At 43.4% G+C, this 20,855-nt stretch overlaps 1 protein-coding gene across 1 annotated transcript; it reads right to left on the minus strand.

Moving 5' to 3' along the window:
• Window positions 1-97: 97 nt before the first annotated feature.
• LOC106601458 (myosin-2 heavy chain-like) lies at window positions 98-20,422 on the minus strand. Its single transcript, XM_045720250.1, is given in 24 exon segments — window positions 98-629; window positions 1,879-2,038; window positions 2,230-2,316; window positions 2,686-2,787; window positions 3,046-3,205; window positions 3,447-3,564; window positions 3,735-3,882; window positions 4,059-4,496; window positions 4,498-6,792; window positions 6,920-7,024; window positions 7,146-7,680; window positions 7,843-7,952; window positions 8,071-8,160; window positions 8,295-8,363; window positions 8,586-8,642; window positions 8,879-8,983; window positions 13,077-13,182; window positions 15,806-16,022; window positions 16,814-16,985; window positions 17,149-17,233; window positions 18,112-18,263; window positions 18,877-18,942; window positions 19,098-19,175; window positions 20,168-20,422. Coding segments are annotated over 24 exon segments (5,598 nt in total). The 5' UTR covers window positions 20,294-20,422; the 3' UTR covers window positions 98-612.
• Window positions 20,423-20,855: the final 433 nt, after the last annotated feature.

Consider the following 20,855-nt stretch of genomic DNA (forward strand, 5'->3'; position numbering starts at 1 on the left):
TTCATAGAATATTTTGTATATTTCCCTGTCCTCTGATGATTTGATTATGTGATGATTATTCAGTAGCAGACTGATAAAAGGTCACACAATTATTTAAAATAAATCCATTTAATTTATCATTAGATTACTTGACATGAATAAAGAACATCAAAATGTGTACTAGCAGGACCAAGATAAACGCATACAAATAAAACCACCCACACACAAACAAATAATACTTTTACATTATAGACTCAGATGGTACATACATACTTTTTCATGTATTTCACAGGTAAGAAAAGCAAACTTAATTTGAGTTGTCTTTAGAAATATCCCCGTTCAATAACTGGATTGGACATAGCAGTGTAATAATTCTACACATTTTACAAACGTCTTGAGATAAATGTTCATCGGGAAAGGAAAACGTCTACAAAATGTGCGTTTAGATACAATGATGTAAAAATACAGAATCCTCAAATAATGCGCTTTTAAAATTCTGTAGTACAGAAACGGTAGATAGGACATAAAATGTTTGACAATATAACTTTGGATCTCTAAGTGCTAAATGATGTAAACATGGATAGACCGATGAACAATCCATGTTGTGCGTTGTGTCTTGTTGTTCAGCTGCAGTTATCTTCCTTGACACTCTACGGAGAAAGAAACAGATATCAGAAATCAGATCCAGCATCATGACTATTAAGTCATAATGGTAAAGCTTGTGTTTCAAAAGTGATTACTGTCAGGCCACATAAAGAATCACCAACAGCTTTTCTAATACTGCCATGACATAGTATTTTTTCCGCTGTCACTCCTACATTTAGCAGACATGCAGAAAATATAAGAACATTACACCATTCATTGAACTTGTAGAAGATTATTCACAAGATGCAGCCATGCACAAAATGTTGGCTACATTACCAGGACAGTCTGTTCTATTATTCAGTCTAACAGAACTAGGGAGTATATGATGGATGAAAGAAGGATGAAAACCAACTAGTTGCCGCCAATATAAGGATGAAAACCATTAGTTGCCTCCAGTATAAGGATTAAAACCATTAATTGCCTCCAGTATAAGGATTAAAACCATTAATTGCCTCCAGTATAAGGATTAAAACCATTAGTTGGCTCCAATATAAGGATGAAAACCATTAGTTGCCTCCAGTATAAGGATTAAAACCATTAATTGCCTCCAGTATAAGGATTAAAACCATTAGTTGCCTCCAGTATAAGGATTAAAACCATTAGTTGCCTCCAGTATAAGGATTAAAACCATTAATTGCCTCCAGTATAAGGATTAAAACCATTAGTTGCCTCCAGTATAAGGATTAAAACCAACTAGTTGGCTCCAGTATTGAGAGGTCAAATCACATGTATGAGGGAGAATATCGGACAACCACACCCCTAAGAGACACTGTAAAGGCCCATGAAAGGGCAAAACAGATGTTTCAGATATTTAGTATATATGTGTATCCAAAGGAGATCTCTATAGGGTTATGCTGCACCACTGTACAATATGACTTCTAATAAGAGCCTCTTTCTTTCACTTATGTAAGAAATGGACAGAACGTCACAGGTTTTTCAAAATCTAAAGGACTAAGTGACATGCTACAGCAAACTGCACAGATGACAGTCAGAGGATTTAGATACACCCAATATTATTAAGATACATAACAGGTTATTCAAAAATTGTCTGTATTACGCAATGAATGACATCTATATGATACAGACTAGTGATGCTGCCAAAACCAGAGGTGGGTGGGGAAACATCCAGCGAGACTTGGCTGTCATGCAGGTTTTGGCCTAAGAGTGGCAGCACTCAACACCTTGTCGTTTTCACATCAGTGTTTCATCTCTGAATCCCTGAAGGCCGGGCCACCAGCATAATGTCATGTATACCATTATTATCTGTGTCCACTGCAGGTGAGAGCTCTCCTAGTGCTTTGTGGGCCAACCTCAGGTTCTCCCTGAGCTGTCCCAGGTCTCTCTCTGCCTTGGCCCTCATGATGCTTAGCTCTGTGTAGATGTCCTTGTACGTCTCTGTTGCATACCTCTTATCCTGGGGGGAACAGGGATTAGGCTATAAACAGGCACTATTACCAGGTTAAATAGAGTATGACCCATGCTAATATTTGTACAGTAATACATGATAATAGCAGGACAATAGTGTTGTCCATCTTATGTCTCCTAGTCATACATTTATACAGACAAAGGCTATTGTTATTCTGCCAGTGTGTGCTGTGATCTCACCCTGTGGGCTGTCTGGAGTTCATCCTTGAGCGAGGTGATCTTCTGCTTGAGGCACTGCACCTCTGACTCCTTCACACGCAGGGAGATCTAACAGTCAGACAGAATCACAGTTGATTCCTCAGACACAGGTACAACACCAGACACAGGTACAACACCAGACACAGGTACAACACCAGACACAGGTACAACACCAGACACAGGTACAACACCAGAGGACCAAGGTGCCATAGATCAGCACAGAATGTACAGCACATGAGTATGTCATATGTTTTAGAGGCTGTAAGTTGGTCATGTTGCTAAGGGTGACATCTAGTGGCGTTACCAGTCAAAGGCAGATACAGTTTACCTTTACATCAAACTTTACTTGACTGGGCTAGATAAAGATTATATCCAACAATTTTTTGTTATACTTAAGCAACATAGCTATTGTGCAGTGAAGTACTACTGAAGACTTACCTCCAGCTCATACACATCTCTCTCCTGACTAAGAGGGAAGGTGTTCTGCTTGGCCAGAGAGCAAAGTCTGGTGATCTCTGCAGCTAGATGGCCACTCAGCTCCTGGAAAGACAACCAGCTTCATCATTACTAACACCGCTACTTTGTATCTGATGACGAAGACAGAATTGGGAAATACTAAGGGAAATGTAAGGGACCCTCAAGGTTTTGTTGCAGAGTGTTGTAACAGTCTGATATGAAGTTTATAAAAGAATGCGTTATGCATTCTACTATGTGTGTTAAGACAGAGGACCCGGCAGCAGATTTAGATGGCTTGGAGCAGAAACACTTGTGATGGTACATGGTCATAATGTGACTGACCTGGTTGCAAGTTCTGAGGTCCTGGTTCTCCTGCTGACACTGACACAGAGCCTGTCTCTCTGCCTCCAGGGCCTGGCCCAGGTGGGAGCTCTCCAGACACTTTAGAGAGTACTGCTGGGACAACACCTCCAGCTCCCTGTGACAGGAGGCCAGCTCCTCACTACACACACACACACACACACACACACACACACATGATCCTGAGAGCTGAAAACCACGGCCAAGACTAGACACAAGGTGCACTGTGTGTTATACAGACAGACAGATACAGAGCCAAGGACAGGGAGTATGCAGATTATCAGTCCAAAACTCAGTGTTTGTCAGCCAATCCAGTGTACTATCCGGCCATGTGCTTTCCTTGACGATTTACAACCACATAGATCAACAGGTAGTACATTTACCTGTGTTGCCTGCATATCTCTCCAAGGTTCATGTCTCCTGCATTGTTGTTTTCATGGCATGCCCTCTGTATCTCTCTCTTGAGTTCGGCACGGTGAGCGTTCTTCATTGCTTCAATTGCTAATGCCACAATAAAAGGGGATATGTTCACTCCATTAGAGTGGCATGGGAACGTGAGCTTATCAATATTCTGAGAAACTCTGCCTTCACACATACTGTAAATATCCTAAAAACGTTTAACCTTTAAACATACACACACACACACACACACACACACTGTCCCCCCTCACCTGTGATAGTAGCAGCCGTCTCCTCCTCCAGCAGTCTGTCTGTGTCTAACTGCAGGCGCTGCAGGTCCTGCTGGTGTCTGTGCTGCAGTTCCCCCACGATCCTCTGCTGGGACTCCTCCATGGTGACAAATCCATGCTCATATGTGGCCTGCAGGGGCAAACACAGACGCAGTGGACTGTTAGGTGATTCATCCACAGATCCATTGTTATAATGGTCACTACTCCCTGGGGTTGGTTCATTACATCTTAATTCTAGTGAATTCAGGAACTACCAAAAATCCCATTGATGATTATCGACAATTGTTATTATGGGAGTTGTCCTACCTTTAGCTTTTCTATGTCCTCCTTATGTTTCAGCTGGAGAGATGCCATTCTCCAATCATGCTCTGCTTTAATGTTGGCCATGACAGACAGCTGCTTCTCCAGATCCTTCACACGACCTCTCAGTGATGATAACACATTCTCCAGCTCCTCCGCCCCCAGAGTGTTTGCTTCTTCATGGGGTTCAGTAGTGCTCCTCTCCTCTACATCCTTTTCAGTATCAACTTCCTGGATTCCTTTCTCTACCTCATCTACCCTACTCTCTACCTCATCTACCCTAATCTCTACCTCATCTACCCTACTCTCTACCTCATCTACCCTACTCTCTACCTCATCTACCCTACTCTCTACCTTTATCATTGGACTCTCAATGCTGTTGGTCAGGAAGTCACGCTCCACCACTTCTGCACACCTTCTAACCCTGCACACTTCCTCTACTGCAGTCACTCCCCTGGTTTGGGCTTTCCACCTCCATTTTACCTGCAGCATTCATTGCAGGCGTCTCTGTCTTCTGCTCACTTGCAGTGTCTAGTAGCTGTGTGGCTGTTTGCTGTGAGTCTATGTGTTCTCCCTGCCTCAGGGGGGTCAACCCTAATCCCACTGAGGAACTCCCCTGTCTCTCCAGGTCTGACAGTCTGGCCCCAAGCTGCTGGTTTTCACTCAGCAGCCCAGCACATCTGTTGCACATCAAAGGAGAAGAAGCAATGAGCAGTCCCTGTTGAGTCTCTTGAAATTGGCTCTTGTGTAGAGTGTTAAGCCTACTGAGACGATAGGATGAGAAGGCTTCCATGGCGGTGCAGTGTATGGAAGCTAACCGGGGCTCATTTACATTGTGGAAATGACAAAGTCTTTGTGCCAGGGACTGGAGCTCGTCATTGGCCGAGGCTCCGACTGAGGAGGCGATTTGGTTGAGCAGGAAAATTCTCTCCTGTGTGATCTCTGTGAAATGTCGGCTTATGAAGTCATCGGTGTCATTATGCTGGTTGTACACATTCCATATCCTCTCATCATCATCTTCCTCTTTCATTTCTGAACCTGTTTCACCTGCTGTGTTTCCAATGATGTCCAGGTCTCTCAAAGACCTGCATCCATTCATCCTGTCCAGGCCTCCAGTGTTTATGTTTAAATCTTTCTTATTATGAGAAAAAAGACTATGAGCTAGGAGGAGCGTCTGCTTTTCCACTACCATGTGTTCTAAAATCTGACTTAGAATCACATCTGTGAGTTTATCCTCATTGGACTGGGATGGGTTGACCTTCAAACTGTTCAACAGCCTTCCCCAAAACTCCTCCTCTAACTGAAGCTGCCTGACCACTGTCTGGTTCACCTCCACACACTTTCTATCTAATGGCATCTTTACCACACCCATATCTGACCTGTCAATCACCTGCACTACTCTCCCTAAGGTTCTGGACATCAACCTTATCCCTTCCACCACTTGCTGAACCCTTTCTTCACCTGAATCCAATATTACCTCCTGCCATTTGCCTTCACTGCTACACCTCAATCCACTTTCTTTCTCCACCGTCCTTTCCTTCTCTACTTCCTCATTAATCCTTACGATGTCAGCCTCTGCCTCCATGGCTCTCTGGCTGTACAACCTCTCAGCCTCTCTGAGTTGTGTGTTGTGGGCCTGCAGCTCCCTGCAGGTCTGTTCTGTGTGCTGGAGCTGTCTCTCTAGTTCTAATTGCTTGGCCTCCATGGCCTGCAGACACTGTTGAAGGTGTTCCCGCTCCTTCTCTCCAAGGTGGTGTGTGTTGATATTCTCTTCCTCAGCTTCCTCCTCTTCATCATCATCATCATCCTCTTCTGCTGGGAAGCCCAGGTCTTTGAAAGTGTCCTCCCTGAGCTGCAGCTGTACCTCTGTCTCCTTCAGACGCTGGTCCATTGAGGATAGTAGGGACTGGGCCTCCTGGAGCTGCTCATCTCTCCTTCGCAGCTCCTTCTCCAGGCCTTCCACTTTGGTCTGGCTGTGTTGCTCTGCCTCAGGGAGGAACTGAGGCCCACTGTACTGAGTGATAAGCTCTGCTTTCAGTCTCTCTATCTCTCTGTCTGCCTCTGTCAGCTGGTTGAGCATCTCCTGGTTGTGCTGGTTGAGGGCCTTGTTCTGGCTGCTGAGCAGCTCTACCTCCTGGGATAGTCTCCTCATCACGATGGCCTGGTCTGGGTCTACGTACTCCTCCGTGGGCCTGGGTGTCTCACAGCATAGTAGGTTGTCTATTCTCACGCTGTTGGCTCTTTCCTGAGTTTCCTCCATGCTCAGTGAATCTGGGCTCCATGCACAACTTTTTGTGTGTGATTCTGGAATCGATGTCTGTTGATGGCTTCCATTTTCAAACTGTGTCGGAGAGCTAGTTTCACTGCCCAAGTTAGGCCCTCTGTTCTCACTTCCATTCTGAGGCACAGAGTCAGATGAGAGTTCTGTGTCTGAGGTTGGTGACATGACAGGTGTGTTTACTGATATAGGGCAGTCAGGGAACAGATCCTCCAGCTCCTGGAGCTTTCCCTCGGTGTCATGCAGCCAGATGCTGGGTGGTGGTGATGGGTGAGTTCCAGGGGAGCGGTGTTTCTCCAGAGGGGCTGATGACAGGGACAGGCCAAGCTGCTCCTGGAGCTGCTCCTGTATGTTCTGTCTCTTCAGCTCCTGTTGCTGGAGGAGCTCTCTGGTCTCCCTGTACATGTCAGTCAGGCTTTTCAAAGAGGGAAGATCATCTTCTGGGCACATTGGGGCCTCAAGCTTACAGGAGGAGGCAAGACAATTGTCTATAATTAGGTAGTTATCATTGCTGCAAAGTGGAAGTATTATAGATGGAAATACAGAGCATATCCATACTATGTATAGGCTAAGATATATTTTGCCTTACCGGCAGGGAGGCATGATGCTGGCATCCTAATGCAGTGCTCAACTGAGCCTTCAGCTCAAGCCTGCGATGGTCTGACTTTGCCAACTGGCCCTTCAAATCCTCTACCTTTAATCCCACGACACAGAGATACAGTAAGTCCACCGTTAAGCCAACCAGCAGCAGAGAAAGCACCTCATAACGTTAACATTGTTCCTGTTAGGAATCATTTTGAGACACACAGACTCACCCTCCTGTGGTAGGTCTCCAGTAGAATCCCCATATCCTCTTTATCCTTGCCCTGGGACTCAGTGTACAATGGAACAGTCTTCTCCTGTCTAAAGGCAGTCCTTTCCACCTGCTGCCAGCATTGTTCAATCTCCCTCTGCACCTTCTGGTGAGTCCTGGGTGACCTGGGACTGATACCTCCTCTGTCACAGTCCATCTCCCAGCCCACAAGGAAGCCTAGCATGCTGTCATACCTCCTCCTCCTCTCCTCTCGCCTCCTCTTCCTCTCCAGATCCCCTACCTCCATCCGAAGAGGCTCCTTTGTTTCCTGCTGCACCTCCTGCTCAGAGGCTAGCAGGGCCATAGGGCTGAACTCAGTCCAGTCAAAGGTCTTGGAGCGCCCTTCGCGTCTCCTCTCATGGATGCGGCTCTGTTTGGGCCCCTGGACTCTCTCTGTAGGGACCTCAGAGGAGGGGGAGGAGTCCTGGGTCACGTCTGGCTTAGGGAGGGGCAGGGACTCTGTTGGGCTGCAAGGGATGCGATGGACTGGCAAGCTGCTTTACAATCACAACAGAATAACACAAATACTTACTGACTGAGGAAACGAGGCATTCTGCCTAAACAAAGGCAGAGACCTTCCCATCACTACTATAGAATGGTGGTAGTCTACTAATGTATTACTATGTAGTAGTGAGGCTGGTATTACAGACGCCATTTACCTGGCTACATCAGGAGCGTTAGATGGATGGACATTCTTCATGAGGGCCTGGATCCAGTTTCTCCGTATCCCTGCAGTCATGGCTGACAGAGTAAAGACACACTTCTGGGTCTGAGGGAAGACATTAGGAATATTATTTTGATTGAGTATAGGAGACTTACTGTATGTATAGAATGGATCAACATTCATCTGTTGATTTACATTTTTGTAGGTATAGATTTAGTCTTACATGGATCTGAAAGCCGTAGTTCCTCTGGACCTGGTACTCTGAGACATTATGACACTTGGTCAAGTCAATCTCCCCCTCCAGATCTGAGTTCTAACAAGAGAAGATGACAAACATCAATTCAAGACTTGGGGTGAAAAATAACAAAAACATGTTTCCCTGTCCTCACAAAATCACATATCTGTGTGTACAGCATTCAGTAAAAATGAAAATGCACATGAACTTGCCTCCTCTGCGAAGGAATCCTTGTAGTACCTCAGACTGTCAGCTGACAGCACAAACCAGTATTTCCTCCACTAGAGGGGAGCAGACAGACATTATGATGGATAGTAGATACAGAAACCTACATAATACATTTGAACTGTCAGGCTTCACCTTCATAGCAAGGACCCACAGCACCTTAAACATCACTAAATGTACATGCACACATTCAGGATCCATGCGCCTTTGGGGTAGAAATGTGGGAAGGTGTTCAGTGACGAAAGTAAAAGACATTCTTGATCTGTCCATTCCTATACCTGATCCTCCTTATCCAGTTTCATCATCCACCCTTTCTTGAAGTTCAGCAAATCAGGCTGTAAGGAAGATAAGACAGTAAGTTAGTCAGGAGGTCAAAGAGGCACGGTCATACAGTTGTTTTCAGACACTTCAACATAAAAGTAAACTGCCAGCAATCCACCTGGGGCTTTCATTTATACTTGTTTAAATTATGAGAGCATCCTTGTTTGAACTGTGACAGTTTTCTGACATGTTTTACAACTTGACCCCATGCTTTCAGTGCACAGAAATTCCAAAAGTAACAAGCACTCACAGTCATGACAGAGTCCGAGGTCCTGCGGTCCAGTGACTTAGCTCTTCTCTGAGGAGGAGGGACGGTGAGTTGACCTGGGCTTAGATCTCCACACGACTGCAGTTTCTGGGTGTAACAACAGGACACTATCAGTTACTGAAGTAACAATGTAGAAGGTGTAAGATGGATTAGCAAATGTGATCATGTCCTGTATTACTGTAAGCTTGTTGCAAATAAAAAACAAGATTATGTCGTTTATCATGACTGAGACAGCTTGGACGTGTGCATTGTATCAAGCAGAGAATCCACAAGTCATGGCAGGTCTCTGGCAGGTCTCTGGCAGGCAGTGTTGCGAGATGTAAGGCTTATTTTGGGACACAGCAGGAGAGAGGAAGTGCTCTCTATACAGGGGCTATTAAACCTTACTCACATTAAGAATGAGTTCCACTCTGGTGACTGGGCTTGGCTGGGGAGTGTATGAAAAGACTTTGGAGGCTGTATTATCCCTGATGGCCCCTGGCATCCAGTCTCACAAGCCCAGGGATGTTAAAAGTCCCAAATCTCTGTCTTGACAAGATTCCCACATCCCTGACTGTTACCTACCTTATATTGGGTTTCATCCTGGCTAACTAAATAGCTCTAAAAAACACATCAGTGAGTCCCTTTAAATCTAGATTAGCCACCGCTAAATGAAACTAGAGACAGCGGCACCATATGAAACAAGATTATTTTCTCATTTACTTGAGCCTTCAAAAGCCTCATTCTTTTAACTCTTACGTAATAAAAAAAAAAAGGAAAAAAGACCACTTCAGTAAATCCAGAACATTCTTCGTCTGTGCCCAGCTATTTGCATAGAAAACTATCCAAGGACACATAACATGAGGGAGAGAACACTCTGCTCCCGCCAGCAGTGTGAACTAGCCTCCTGTCTTCTCCAACAAACACTGACCATTCTGGACAGTTGCTGTCTTCCAATGAAGTCCCTTTTCCCTAGGATAGGATGGGAAAGGGGAAGTGGGACTATCTGGGGAATCTGAGACTGGAGGACAGAGTGAACTGTGAACAGTTCCCCCCCCACAACAACAAAAAAAGTACTGGAGGAACATAAATGATCACATGGGATACTCATAAATGATCACATGGGATACTACGTTCCGTTGGGCAGGAATTTAAGAGAAAAATCCTACAGAGGGATTTAATCAGAGATTAACATTAAACCTTTGACCCCATGGGATGGCCATACTGTGTATGATGTGTCTAACTAAATCATATTACTGGGTTCAACAGTTCATACAGTATCTCATAATATAAACAGAAAGATATACAGTACACCAGCCGAAGTCTGTGAAAAATCAAATACAAGCAGCCAGTTGTACCTTAATTGAGGAGGACGGGCTCATAGTAATGGCTGGAACGGAATAAATGGAATGGTATCGAACACATCGAACACATGGGAACCATGTGTTCGATACCATTCCATTCACTCCATTCTAGACATTATTATGAGACGTCCTCCCCTCAGCAGCTTCCTGTGACATCAGCAGTATGTTTTCTACATATAGTACAGCGTGCATACTGTGTACCAGTATGGACTGTACATGTGTTCTATACTGTAGTGTTAATCCTAAATGCTGGTCATGTATTTGTTGTTGTCAGGAGTAGACAGACTGATACTTTAGTCACTACCTTAATCACAGAAGCCAGTCTGAGAACATGGTGACTGTCATTTCACAAACAGATGTGCACTTGACTCAGGAGATACTGTACAGTGATAGTGCCTCCCAGCCTCAAACACATGACCAACAGCAGCTCCCTACAGATACAACAGCTCCCTACAGATACTACAGGTCCCTACAGATACTACAGCTCCCTACAGATACAACAGCTCCCTACAGATACAACAGCTCCCTACAGATACAACAGCTCCCTACAGATACAACAGCTCCCTACAGATACAACAGCTCCCTACAGATACTACAGCTCCCTACAGATACTACAGCTCCCTACAGATACAACAGCTCCCTACAGATACAACAGCTCCCTACAGATACTACAGCTCCCTACAGATACAACAGCTCTCTACAGATACAACAGCTCCCTACAGATACAACAGCTCCCTACAGATACAACAGCTCCCTACAGATACAACGGCTCCCTACAGATACTACAGCTCCCTACAGATACAACAGCTCCCTACAGATACTACGGCTCCCTACAGATACAACGGCTCCCTACAGATACTACAGCTCCCTACAGATACTACAGCTCCCTACAGATACTACAGCTCCCTACAGATACAACAGCTCCCTACAGATACTACAGCTCCCTACAGATACAACAGCTCCCTACAGATACAACAGCTCCCTACAGATACAACAGCTCCCTACAGACACAACAGCTCCCTACAGATACAACAGCTCCCTACAGATACAACAGCTCCCTACAGATACAACAGCTCCCTACAGATACAACAGCTCCCTACAGATACAACAGCTCCCTACAGATACTACAGCTCCCTACAGATACAACAGCTCCCTACAGATACAACAGCTCCCTACAGATACTACGGCTCCCTACAGATACAACGGCTCCCTACAGATACTACGGCTCCCTACAGATACTACAGCTCCCTACAGATACTACAGCTCCCTACAGATACAACAGCTCCCTACAGATACTACAGCTCCCTACAGATACAACAGCTCCCTACAGATACAACAGCTCCCTACAGATACAACAGCTCCCTACAGACACAACAGCTCCCTACAGATACAACAGCTCCCTACAGATACAACAGCTCCCTACAGATACAACAGCTCCCTACAGATACAACAGCTCCCTACAGATACTACAGCTCCCTACAGATACTACAGCTCCCTACAGATACAACAGCTCCCTACAGATACTACAGCTCCCTACAGATACAACAGCTCCCTACAGATACAACAGCTCCCTACAGATACAACAGCTCCCTACAGACACAACAGCTCCCTACAGATACAACAGCTCCCTACAGATACAACAGCTCCCTACAGATACAACAGCTCCCTACAGATACAACAGCTCCCTACAGATACAACAGCTCCCTACAGATACAACAGCTCCCTACAGATACAACAGCTCCCTACAGACACAACAGCTCCCTACAGATACAACAGCTCCCTACAGACACAACAGCTCCCTACAGATACAACAGCTCCCTACAGATACAACAGCTCCCTACAGATACAACAGCTCCCTACAGACACAACAGCTCCCTACAGATACAACAGCTCCCTACAGATACTACAGCTCCCTACAGATACTACAGCTCCCTACAGATACAACAGCTCCCTACAGATACAACAGCTCCCTACAGATACAACAGCTGGGTCATTGTACTGTAAGATACCATCACTGTTATGAGTTAGCAGAGGTTTGTCTGGGTCTTACAGGCAGATCCCTAATTACATAGTATCCATGTTTAGGTAAATGGAAAATGTGTCTAAGAGGAATTCCATTCTGAGATTACAACACACAACATGAAGTGCAGACGGAGCCCTGTCAGAGCATTAAAACCAGCTAAGTTAGAGAACACAACATAGTCCTGAATTATTCACCTTCTTCTCCCTGTCTTACTCACACACTAACACATGCCTCAACACGGCCGATGGGAGGCTGACTTAGTCATGCCAAACTCCTGCATTTCGGTATGGAACTAAACACACATATATTGACACACATGGCACACACACACACCTGACAGTGTGGAATGTAAGAGTAGCGCTTCATCCCTGTCCATGAGCCTTACACACCATGCAATCAGGCCAGAGCCGAACCGTTTGAGGTGACGTCTTTGCCTCTCCAACACCTGGTTTTATGAGTCATGTCCAAACAAGTCCAATGGAGAACCAGCGGGAACAGCTGTGCGGTGTACACGTGTACGTTACCTTAACAATGACAGACTCCATCAATGGTGTGTAAAATACCAATCTATATGTGTAGATGTGGAAACACTATTCACTGGACACTGTCCTAAAGAGGTCTGCCGAAAGGGCAATGCTTGTCTTGGGCCGTCCTGGTGGGTAACAGGTGTTGCTATTCTTAAAAGCTATGGCTACTCTTTGGATTATGAGGTGTGGTTCAAGTGATGGTGTTATAGTGGAGGAATGTGACAAGCCTTACCGAGAGTGGGAGGACTGACTGCAATGTAAAAATACTGGGACGGTGTGACTAATACCTCTCTCTGGTTGCTGCGAGCTTCACTCCTGCCCTTCCTGGATCCAGCCTGACCCAGGTCCTCTCCCACAGCACTCCTCGCAGCCTTCCCTGGCTCATTGTAGCAGCTGAAAAGCAGGAAAATCAAGTCTGTCATTCAACAAACAGCCATGGTGTCCTCCATGGCCCCTCACAGGTGGGCTGTGACATCACTTCCTGCAGGAACAACTTCAGGATGACAGCTGAATAATGTCACCACCACTTATTCTGTACCCCCAAGCCGGGCCTAGACTGAGGACATCCATGTCATCCATCTAGTGCTACTGTTGAATTGGAATTTCAAGTGACATCCTCACCTCCAGTGTCATGTTTTGTTTAGAAAGAGAGCAGATATTACATAGATGGAATTCCCTAGAAGAATCCGATAGAGAGTTTGTATATACAGTTGAAGTTGTACGTTTACATACACTTAGGTTGGAGTCATTAAAACTCGTTTTTCAAACACTCCACATATTTCTTGTTATCAAACTATAGTTTTGTCAAGTCGGTTTGGACATCTACTTTCAGCATGACACAAGTAATTTTTCCAACAATTGTTTACAGACAGATTATTTCACTGTATCACAATTCCAGTGGGTCAGAAGTTGACTGTGTCTTTAAACAGCTTGGAAAATTCCCCCAAATTATGTCATGGCTTTAGAAGCTTCTGATAGGCTAATTGACATAATTTGAGTCAATTGGAGGTGTATTTGTGGATGTATTTCAAGGCCTACCTTCAAACTCAGTTCCGCTTTGCTTGACATCATGAGAAAATCAAAAGAAATCAGCCAAGACCTCAGAAAATAAATTGTAGACCTCCACAAGTCTGGTTCATCCTTGGGAGCAATTTCCAAACACCTGAAGGTACCACGTTCATCAGTACAAACAATAGTACGCAAGTATAAACATCATGGGACCACGCAGCTGTCATACCGCTCAGGAAGGAGATGCGTTTTGTCTCCTAGAGATGAACGTACTTTGGTGCGAAAAGTGTAAATCAATCCCAGAACAACAGCAAAGGACTTTGTGAAGATGCTGGAGGAAACAGGTACAAAAGTATCTATATCCACAGTAAAACGAGTCCTATATCGACGTAACCTGAAAGGCCGCTCAGCAAGGAAGAAGCCACTTCTCCAAAACCGCCATAAAAAAGCCAGATTACGGTTTGCAACTGCACATGGGGACAAAGATAGTACTTTTTGGAGAAATGTCCTCTGGTCTGATGAAACAAAAATAGAACTGTTTGGCCATAATGACCATCGTTATGTTTGGAGGAAAAAGGGGGAGGCTTGCAAGAACACCTTCCCAACCGTGAAGCACGGGGGTGGCAGCATCATGTTGTGGGGGTGCTTTGCTGCAGGAGGGACTGGTGCACTTCACAAAATCATGAGGAAAGAAAATGATGTGGATATATTGAAGCAACATCTCAAGACATCAGTCAGGAAGTTAAAGCTTGGTTGCAAATGGGTCTTCCAAATGGTCAATGACCCCAAGCATACTTCCAAAAATGTGGCAAAATGGCTTAAGGACAACAAAGTCAAGGTATTGGAGTGGCCATCACAAAGCCCTGACCTCAATCCTATAGACAATTTGTGGGCAGAACTTAAAAAGCATGTGTGAGCAAGGAGGCCTACAAACCTGACTCAGTTACACCAGCTCTGTCAGGAGGAATGGGTCAAAATTCACCCAACTTATTGTGGAAAGCTTGTGGAAGGCTACCCAAAACGTTTGACCCCTGTTAAACAATTTAAAGACAATTCTACCAAATACTAATTGAGTGAATGTAAACCTCTGACTGGCTGGGAATGTGATGAAATGAATAAAAGCTGAAAGAAATTATTCTCTCTACTAATATTCTGACATTTCACATTCTTAAAATAAAGTGGTGATCCTAACTGACCTAAGACATGGAATTTTTACTCTGTTTAAATGTCAGGAATTGTAAAAAACTGAGTTGAAATGTATTTGGCTAAGGTGTATGTAAACTTCTGTCTTCAACTGTATAACCACAAAAGCGAATACTATCTTTAATAAACTGTGGGTGTAGCATCTGTCCTGTTATAAAAGGGATGGTACATTCTTGTTGAGGCATGTATGTATCTGTATGAGTTGGCACAAACATAATACTGTGCCTTCAGTCAGTGTAATGTCTTGCCTTGACATTTCTCCTACTTTCTGATGACTGGCAGTTTGTGAGAAACTCAGAAATAGAATTCCTTCAAAATATCTAATTACACAATCCTTTAGGAATTTCGAGGCCTTATTCAGGGCAAGGATTTTGTCTGTCCTTAGAAGGCAATGAATGAAAAATACAGACCAAGAAGGTATTCCCGTCACGTAGCCCAAATAGTGTATGTGTTGTTAGTTAAGGAACAAACTGGGAGTGCTTCTATAAGCTAAATTTAAAAACCGTTACCTCCCTAATGGAAGAATATGGATCTTTGATGTGCTGTTGGGCTGTGTGTAATGTGTGTACCATTTTATACAGAGAGAAACAGGGAGGCATCTGCTGTCCTTTAGTGCTAATTGCTAGCACATTTGGTCCTAGCCCATGCCAAACCCGTTATATGCCTGTTAGCAATTTCATGACAACACACAACAAATACAAAACCAAATAAATAAAATTGTAACTAATGTCCAAGAACATTGCATTCATTATAGATCTCCCAATATCAGACACAACTGATAACATGTATTCTCCATGATTCTCACCTTCTCTCTGCCCTGTTGTTCTTGTTGGCAGGTGGGTGGTCTCTGTATGGCATAGGCTCTGTGGGCTGGCTGTTGCTGCTGGTGTCAGTCCCCTCGCTAGCCACAGAGTCCAGGGAACTCACAGAGCTACTGATACAGGAGCCGTTGGAGAGCCGCAGACTACTGTCAAAGGTCAGGGAGTCACTGGATGCTGAAGGGAGGTAGTGGGGATCATGACCTGAGGAGAGTTGTTAAATTAAGAGGGTTGTTTTCAGACTGTGACTGCACAGGTTAGGTCTATGTTTTGCATGATACTTTAGGTCATTGCTTTTGGACCGAAACACAAATAGCAGGACAGTGGCAAGATTTTTATGAGAATCCTCTTCTGAAAAATAAAACTTCTAAGACTGTCTCCCATCTAAGGAAGTGTCACGTTTGACCATAGTAGACATTTGAGGGACACCCCTACATAGTGTCACTATAAAGTTGCACCTAACAGACCACAGCTCATTAAAGAGATGCCTCCAGTTTGTTTTCCGTTTCATCTGCTCCCAGGCCATGGAAAAGCAGCTGTAAAATCTGTAATATACATCAGCCTAATGAAGTCCCCTACAGGCACAGTCTGCACTACAGGAGTTGATCCTGCTCTCCGTTATACCCTAGGCCCAGACACACCAATAAGTCTGCCTCCACATAGTTAGTGTGCACTTACCGTTCATCACATGACCGCTTTTAAGAGAAATGTCTGCTCTGCTCGCATAATTAATCTTAGTTGTGTCTGTGAAATATATTAGAGATTATTGTTTACCATGAGCCCTGCATCCTTTTCTACAGTCTTTCAATAACACTACTACACTGGTAATGAATCTGTCCACTAATAAAGGCCAACTTTCTCATCCTGTATGCATGACCACCTGCAGGAAGTTAGGACACTGTTAGAGGGCAGGAAATGTCTGTGAATGTCTGACAGACTTCAAAGCCTGTCTGAGTGTGTGTGTATGTGTGTTGGCTGGTTTCTTTCCTCCACACCTGCAGAGGTCTCGTCCAGGCCCAGGGGATCAGTATCTGTCACTGTCCAGACAGGAGCCACATCCGGACCCCCACTGGGCCGCTCTCCCTGCCACAGGCTGGAGTGAGGGTCACCACTTTTCATGACTGAGAAACTGGGCTCAGTGGCAGCCATCTTTGCTGGGCTGGGCTCCTGATGAACACAATGTTTTCATTATCATAATGTGTAAAGGCATAACACATCATTGACATATACAGCAGTTGACATATATTTCTGCAATATTTTCAAACATGTATTTAGGCCACCGGTGACCAGGCATCTTGGTTACAATGTTATGAGAAGAAGAAGTTGTCACCTGGGAAGTAGTGGGTTCTACTTTACGTTTCTTCTTCTGATTCTGCTTATAAGTCCGTGGGTAAACGGCTAGTTGTTCACTCCAGCTGGTAAAAAGAAAACAACACGGACATGACAGGGATTCAAAATATTGTCCATTAAAGACAAGAATTTACAGAAAAGATAAATCAGGAGTGATATCATATCATACTGTAATATCAGAGAAGTTAAGTCAGGAGTGATATCATATCATACTGTAATATCAGAGAAGTTAAGTTAGGAGTGATATCATATCATACTGTAATATCAGAGAAGTTAAGTCGGGAGTGATATCATATCATACTGTAATATCAGAGAAGTTAAGTCAGGAGTGATATCATATCATACTGTAATATCAGAGAAGTTAAGTCAGGAGTGATATCATATCATACTGTAATATCAGAGACGTTAAGTCAGGAGTGATATCATATCATACTGTAATATCAGAGAAGTTAAGTCAGGAGTGATATCATATCATACTGTAATATCAGAGAAGTTAAGTCAGGAGTGATATCATATCATACTGTAATATCAGAGAAGTTAAGTCAGGAGTGATATCATATCATACTGTAATATCAGAGAAGTTAAGTCAGGAGTGATATCATATCATACTGTAATATCAGAGAAGTTAAGTCAGGAGTGATATCATATCATACTGTAATATCAGAGAAGTTAAATCAGGAGTGATATCATATCATACTGTAATATCAGAGAAGTTAAGTCAGGAGTGATATCATATCATACTGTAATATCAGAGAAGTTAAATCAGGAGTGATATCATATCATACTGTAATATCAGAGAAGTTAAGTCAGGAGTGATATCATATCATACTGTAATATCAGAGAAGTTAAGTCAGGAGTGATATCATATCATACTGTAATATCAGAGAAGTTAAATCAGGAGTGATATCATATCATACTGTAATATCAGAGAAGCATCACTGACCCATTGATGATCTCCTTGTTCTCCCCCCGGATAAAGAACTCCTGTTCAGGTGTGATGATGCACAAAGCGTTCCTCTGGCCTGTCTTAGGCTCTGCATCAATCACCGCTGTACACAGATTCATGTTCACTGTTCCTTGTGGCAGAGTGCTTGTCTAAAGGAATGATACACAATGTCAATCATTTTGTATGACTGGAAATTCTGGCAGAGATTATGATGCTAATCATGGTATATTTTTTACACCATCTAGAAATATCAAAAAAAATATATAAGGATATTTTGGAGGGTTAAAGGCCATCATGAACAAGACATTACCCATTGCAACTGAGTTTTTATACAGGCTATATAGAGTGACATGAAAGAGAGCAGAGCAGGAGATTTCAGAAGATCAGTGGGAGAGGGGGATGTGGCATTAGAGGACAGATTAATCCCAAATCATCTGCTCTGGTACCACACACAACATCTGGCAAAAAGATGCATAGTGAATCCTCTCATAAAACATTAAAACATACATCAGGACAATATACTGTAGTTAACCTCTATTAATGTTGGATGATCTGGTTTGCTTAGCTTTTTGGTGTGTGTGTGTGTGTGTGTGTGTGTGTGTGTGTGTGTGTGTGTGTGTGTGTGTGTGTGTGTGTGTGTGTGTGTGTGTGTGTGTGTGTGTGTATGTGTATGTGTGTGTGTGTGTGTGTGTGTGTGTGTGTGTGTGTGTGTGTGTGTGTGTGTGTGTGTGTGTGTGTGTGTTCAAATACAGAATTTCTTACCAACTCATCCAGTGCAAAGCTCATGCTGCCATGTTCATACAGGATGAAGAATCGTCGCTGCCATTTCTGCCATTTAGAGATAGAGTTGTTATGGATAATGATGCAATAATGCCTACAAATATTGAATAACTTGCAGGTCTATCAGAATATAAGCTAGTACTACTGATACATTTCTGTACAACCATAGTCCAAGACTAGATAGTTATTTGTCATTCTCTTACCCTTGACCTCTGAATTGGATTGTCAAAGTCTGTCCCCTCAGCAGCCAAGCAGAGCCAGCCTCCATAGATGGGTTTGGCCTGTCAAGCATGGGAACGCAAGGAGAAATGAGTTGGGTCTTGACCTGTGAAGGTTCTATCTGATGAAATCGTTTTTCTATGCCATCCTATGGGTCTTGGCTTTTTCTGGCAGGGAGCATCAATACTCTTTGATTCATGTTTTGAATGACAAAGGAATAACAATCCTATCTTTTTAGGGAATGTCCTTTGTAGGATTAGCCAGTGACCGTTCGTGATTCAGTGTTTTTATTGCATGGAAATACTTAATCTAATCATACTTAATATGCTGCATTTACAAAGTGTGTGAACAAATTAAGTATGACCATGCAATAGGCCATAAATAAGAGGCAGGGATAGTCTTGTTGACATGGAAAAGAGAAGATAAACTGCTCTTTGTGCTCTTTTTGAGATGTCCCCAAAGACTGGAATGTTCTGACTCTCTGCCAGTTACTCAACTTGCGCAACTCTTTGTCAGAGAGTTTTGTTTCTTGTTTTATGAGTGCCTCTCAACATGAGATAATTCTTTCCTCAAAACTTCCAACAGACGTGGATACTTTATACTTAACCTTCACACCTGAGTCAGATGCTTTAAAACAGGAGCTTAGCTGAGTTTCATTGACCAATGGCTCTAAATTTACAAGGCACACAGAGATGAGCACAAAATAATCAGATAGCAATGGTGTATATGTTTTCTAAAAGAATAATAACCTGTTGTGACCTATGGCATGCTGAGTACTGACAGTTGGACTGTCAACGGTCTCTTTACAACAGTGTGGGAGGTGTGTGGTGACAAATATTTGACTCATGCATGTTCTACAACAGGTAAATTAGGCTATTGCGTTATGTTCATTCAATTTCATAAATTAACGTGATAGCTGACACAATATGAAGGAATGTCTCTGTCTGATATAACATTGAGTGCATGCCCATCTGTCATCCCTGTCATCAACATTCAGAAGAGTAATAGCCAAAGTATTAAAACTAATAAAACATAAATATGTTTGTTCACTTACCTGGTCCTTACCATGATCAGTTGGAAGATGCAGCTCCCGAGACTTGAAGCAGTTCTGACATTTACTTTTATAAAAAATGTTCGCTTGGAATTTATTACACGGATTCGCACTCTTTTGTCCAGACATTTTGTCGCATATAGGCTACCACTATGTAAATCCGAAATGCTGCACAATTCTCTCTTTGCGGTGCAGTTTATCCGATTCGAACATCTGTCAAATCCTGTGCGCTTTGAGCTCTCCCCGACCGGTCGAAATCTGGGATGTCCTAGGCAGCTGAGAAGTTGGCTATATAAATCCAACCTGGACTCATGGGTTGACGTAATATATCAAACGAAAATCCGTGAAGCTGAAACCAGTATGATACGTCACATTTGGTATGTATTCATTTGTGGATGTCCATCATCCATTTCGTATTATATGTTATGAATTACAATTCGTATGATCTGTTACAATTTGTATGTTATCTTACGAATTCTAATCCGTACTATATGTTACGAATTCCAATTTGTTGTGGCTAACGTTAGCTAAGTGGCTAATGTTAGCGAGGCTAGGGGTTAGGGTTAGAGGTTATGGTTAAGGTTAGGGTTAAGGTCACAGATGGGCAGTAGCTCTGTTACAAGTATTTGAAATATGTACTTTAATTACTTCTGAGTATTTTGTCATTTGTATTACACTGGGTTGAACTACA

Source organism: Salmo salar, chromosome ssa06, assembly GCF_905237065.1.
Source record: "Salmo salar chromosome ssa06, Ssal_v3.1, whole genome shotgun sequence".
Lineage (NCBI taxonomy): Eukaryota > Metazoa > Chordata > Actinopteri > Salmoniformes > Salmonidae > Salmo > Salmo salar.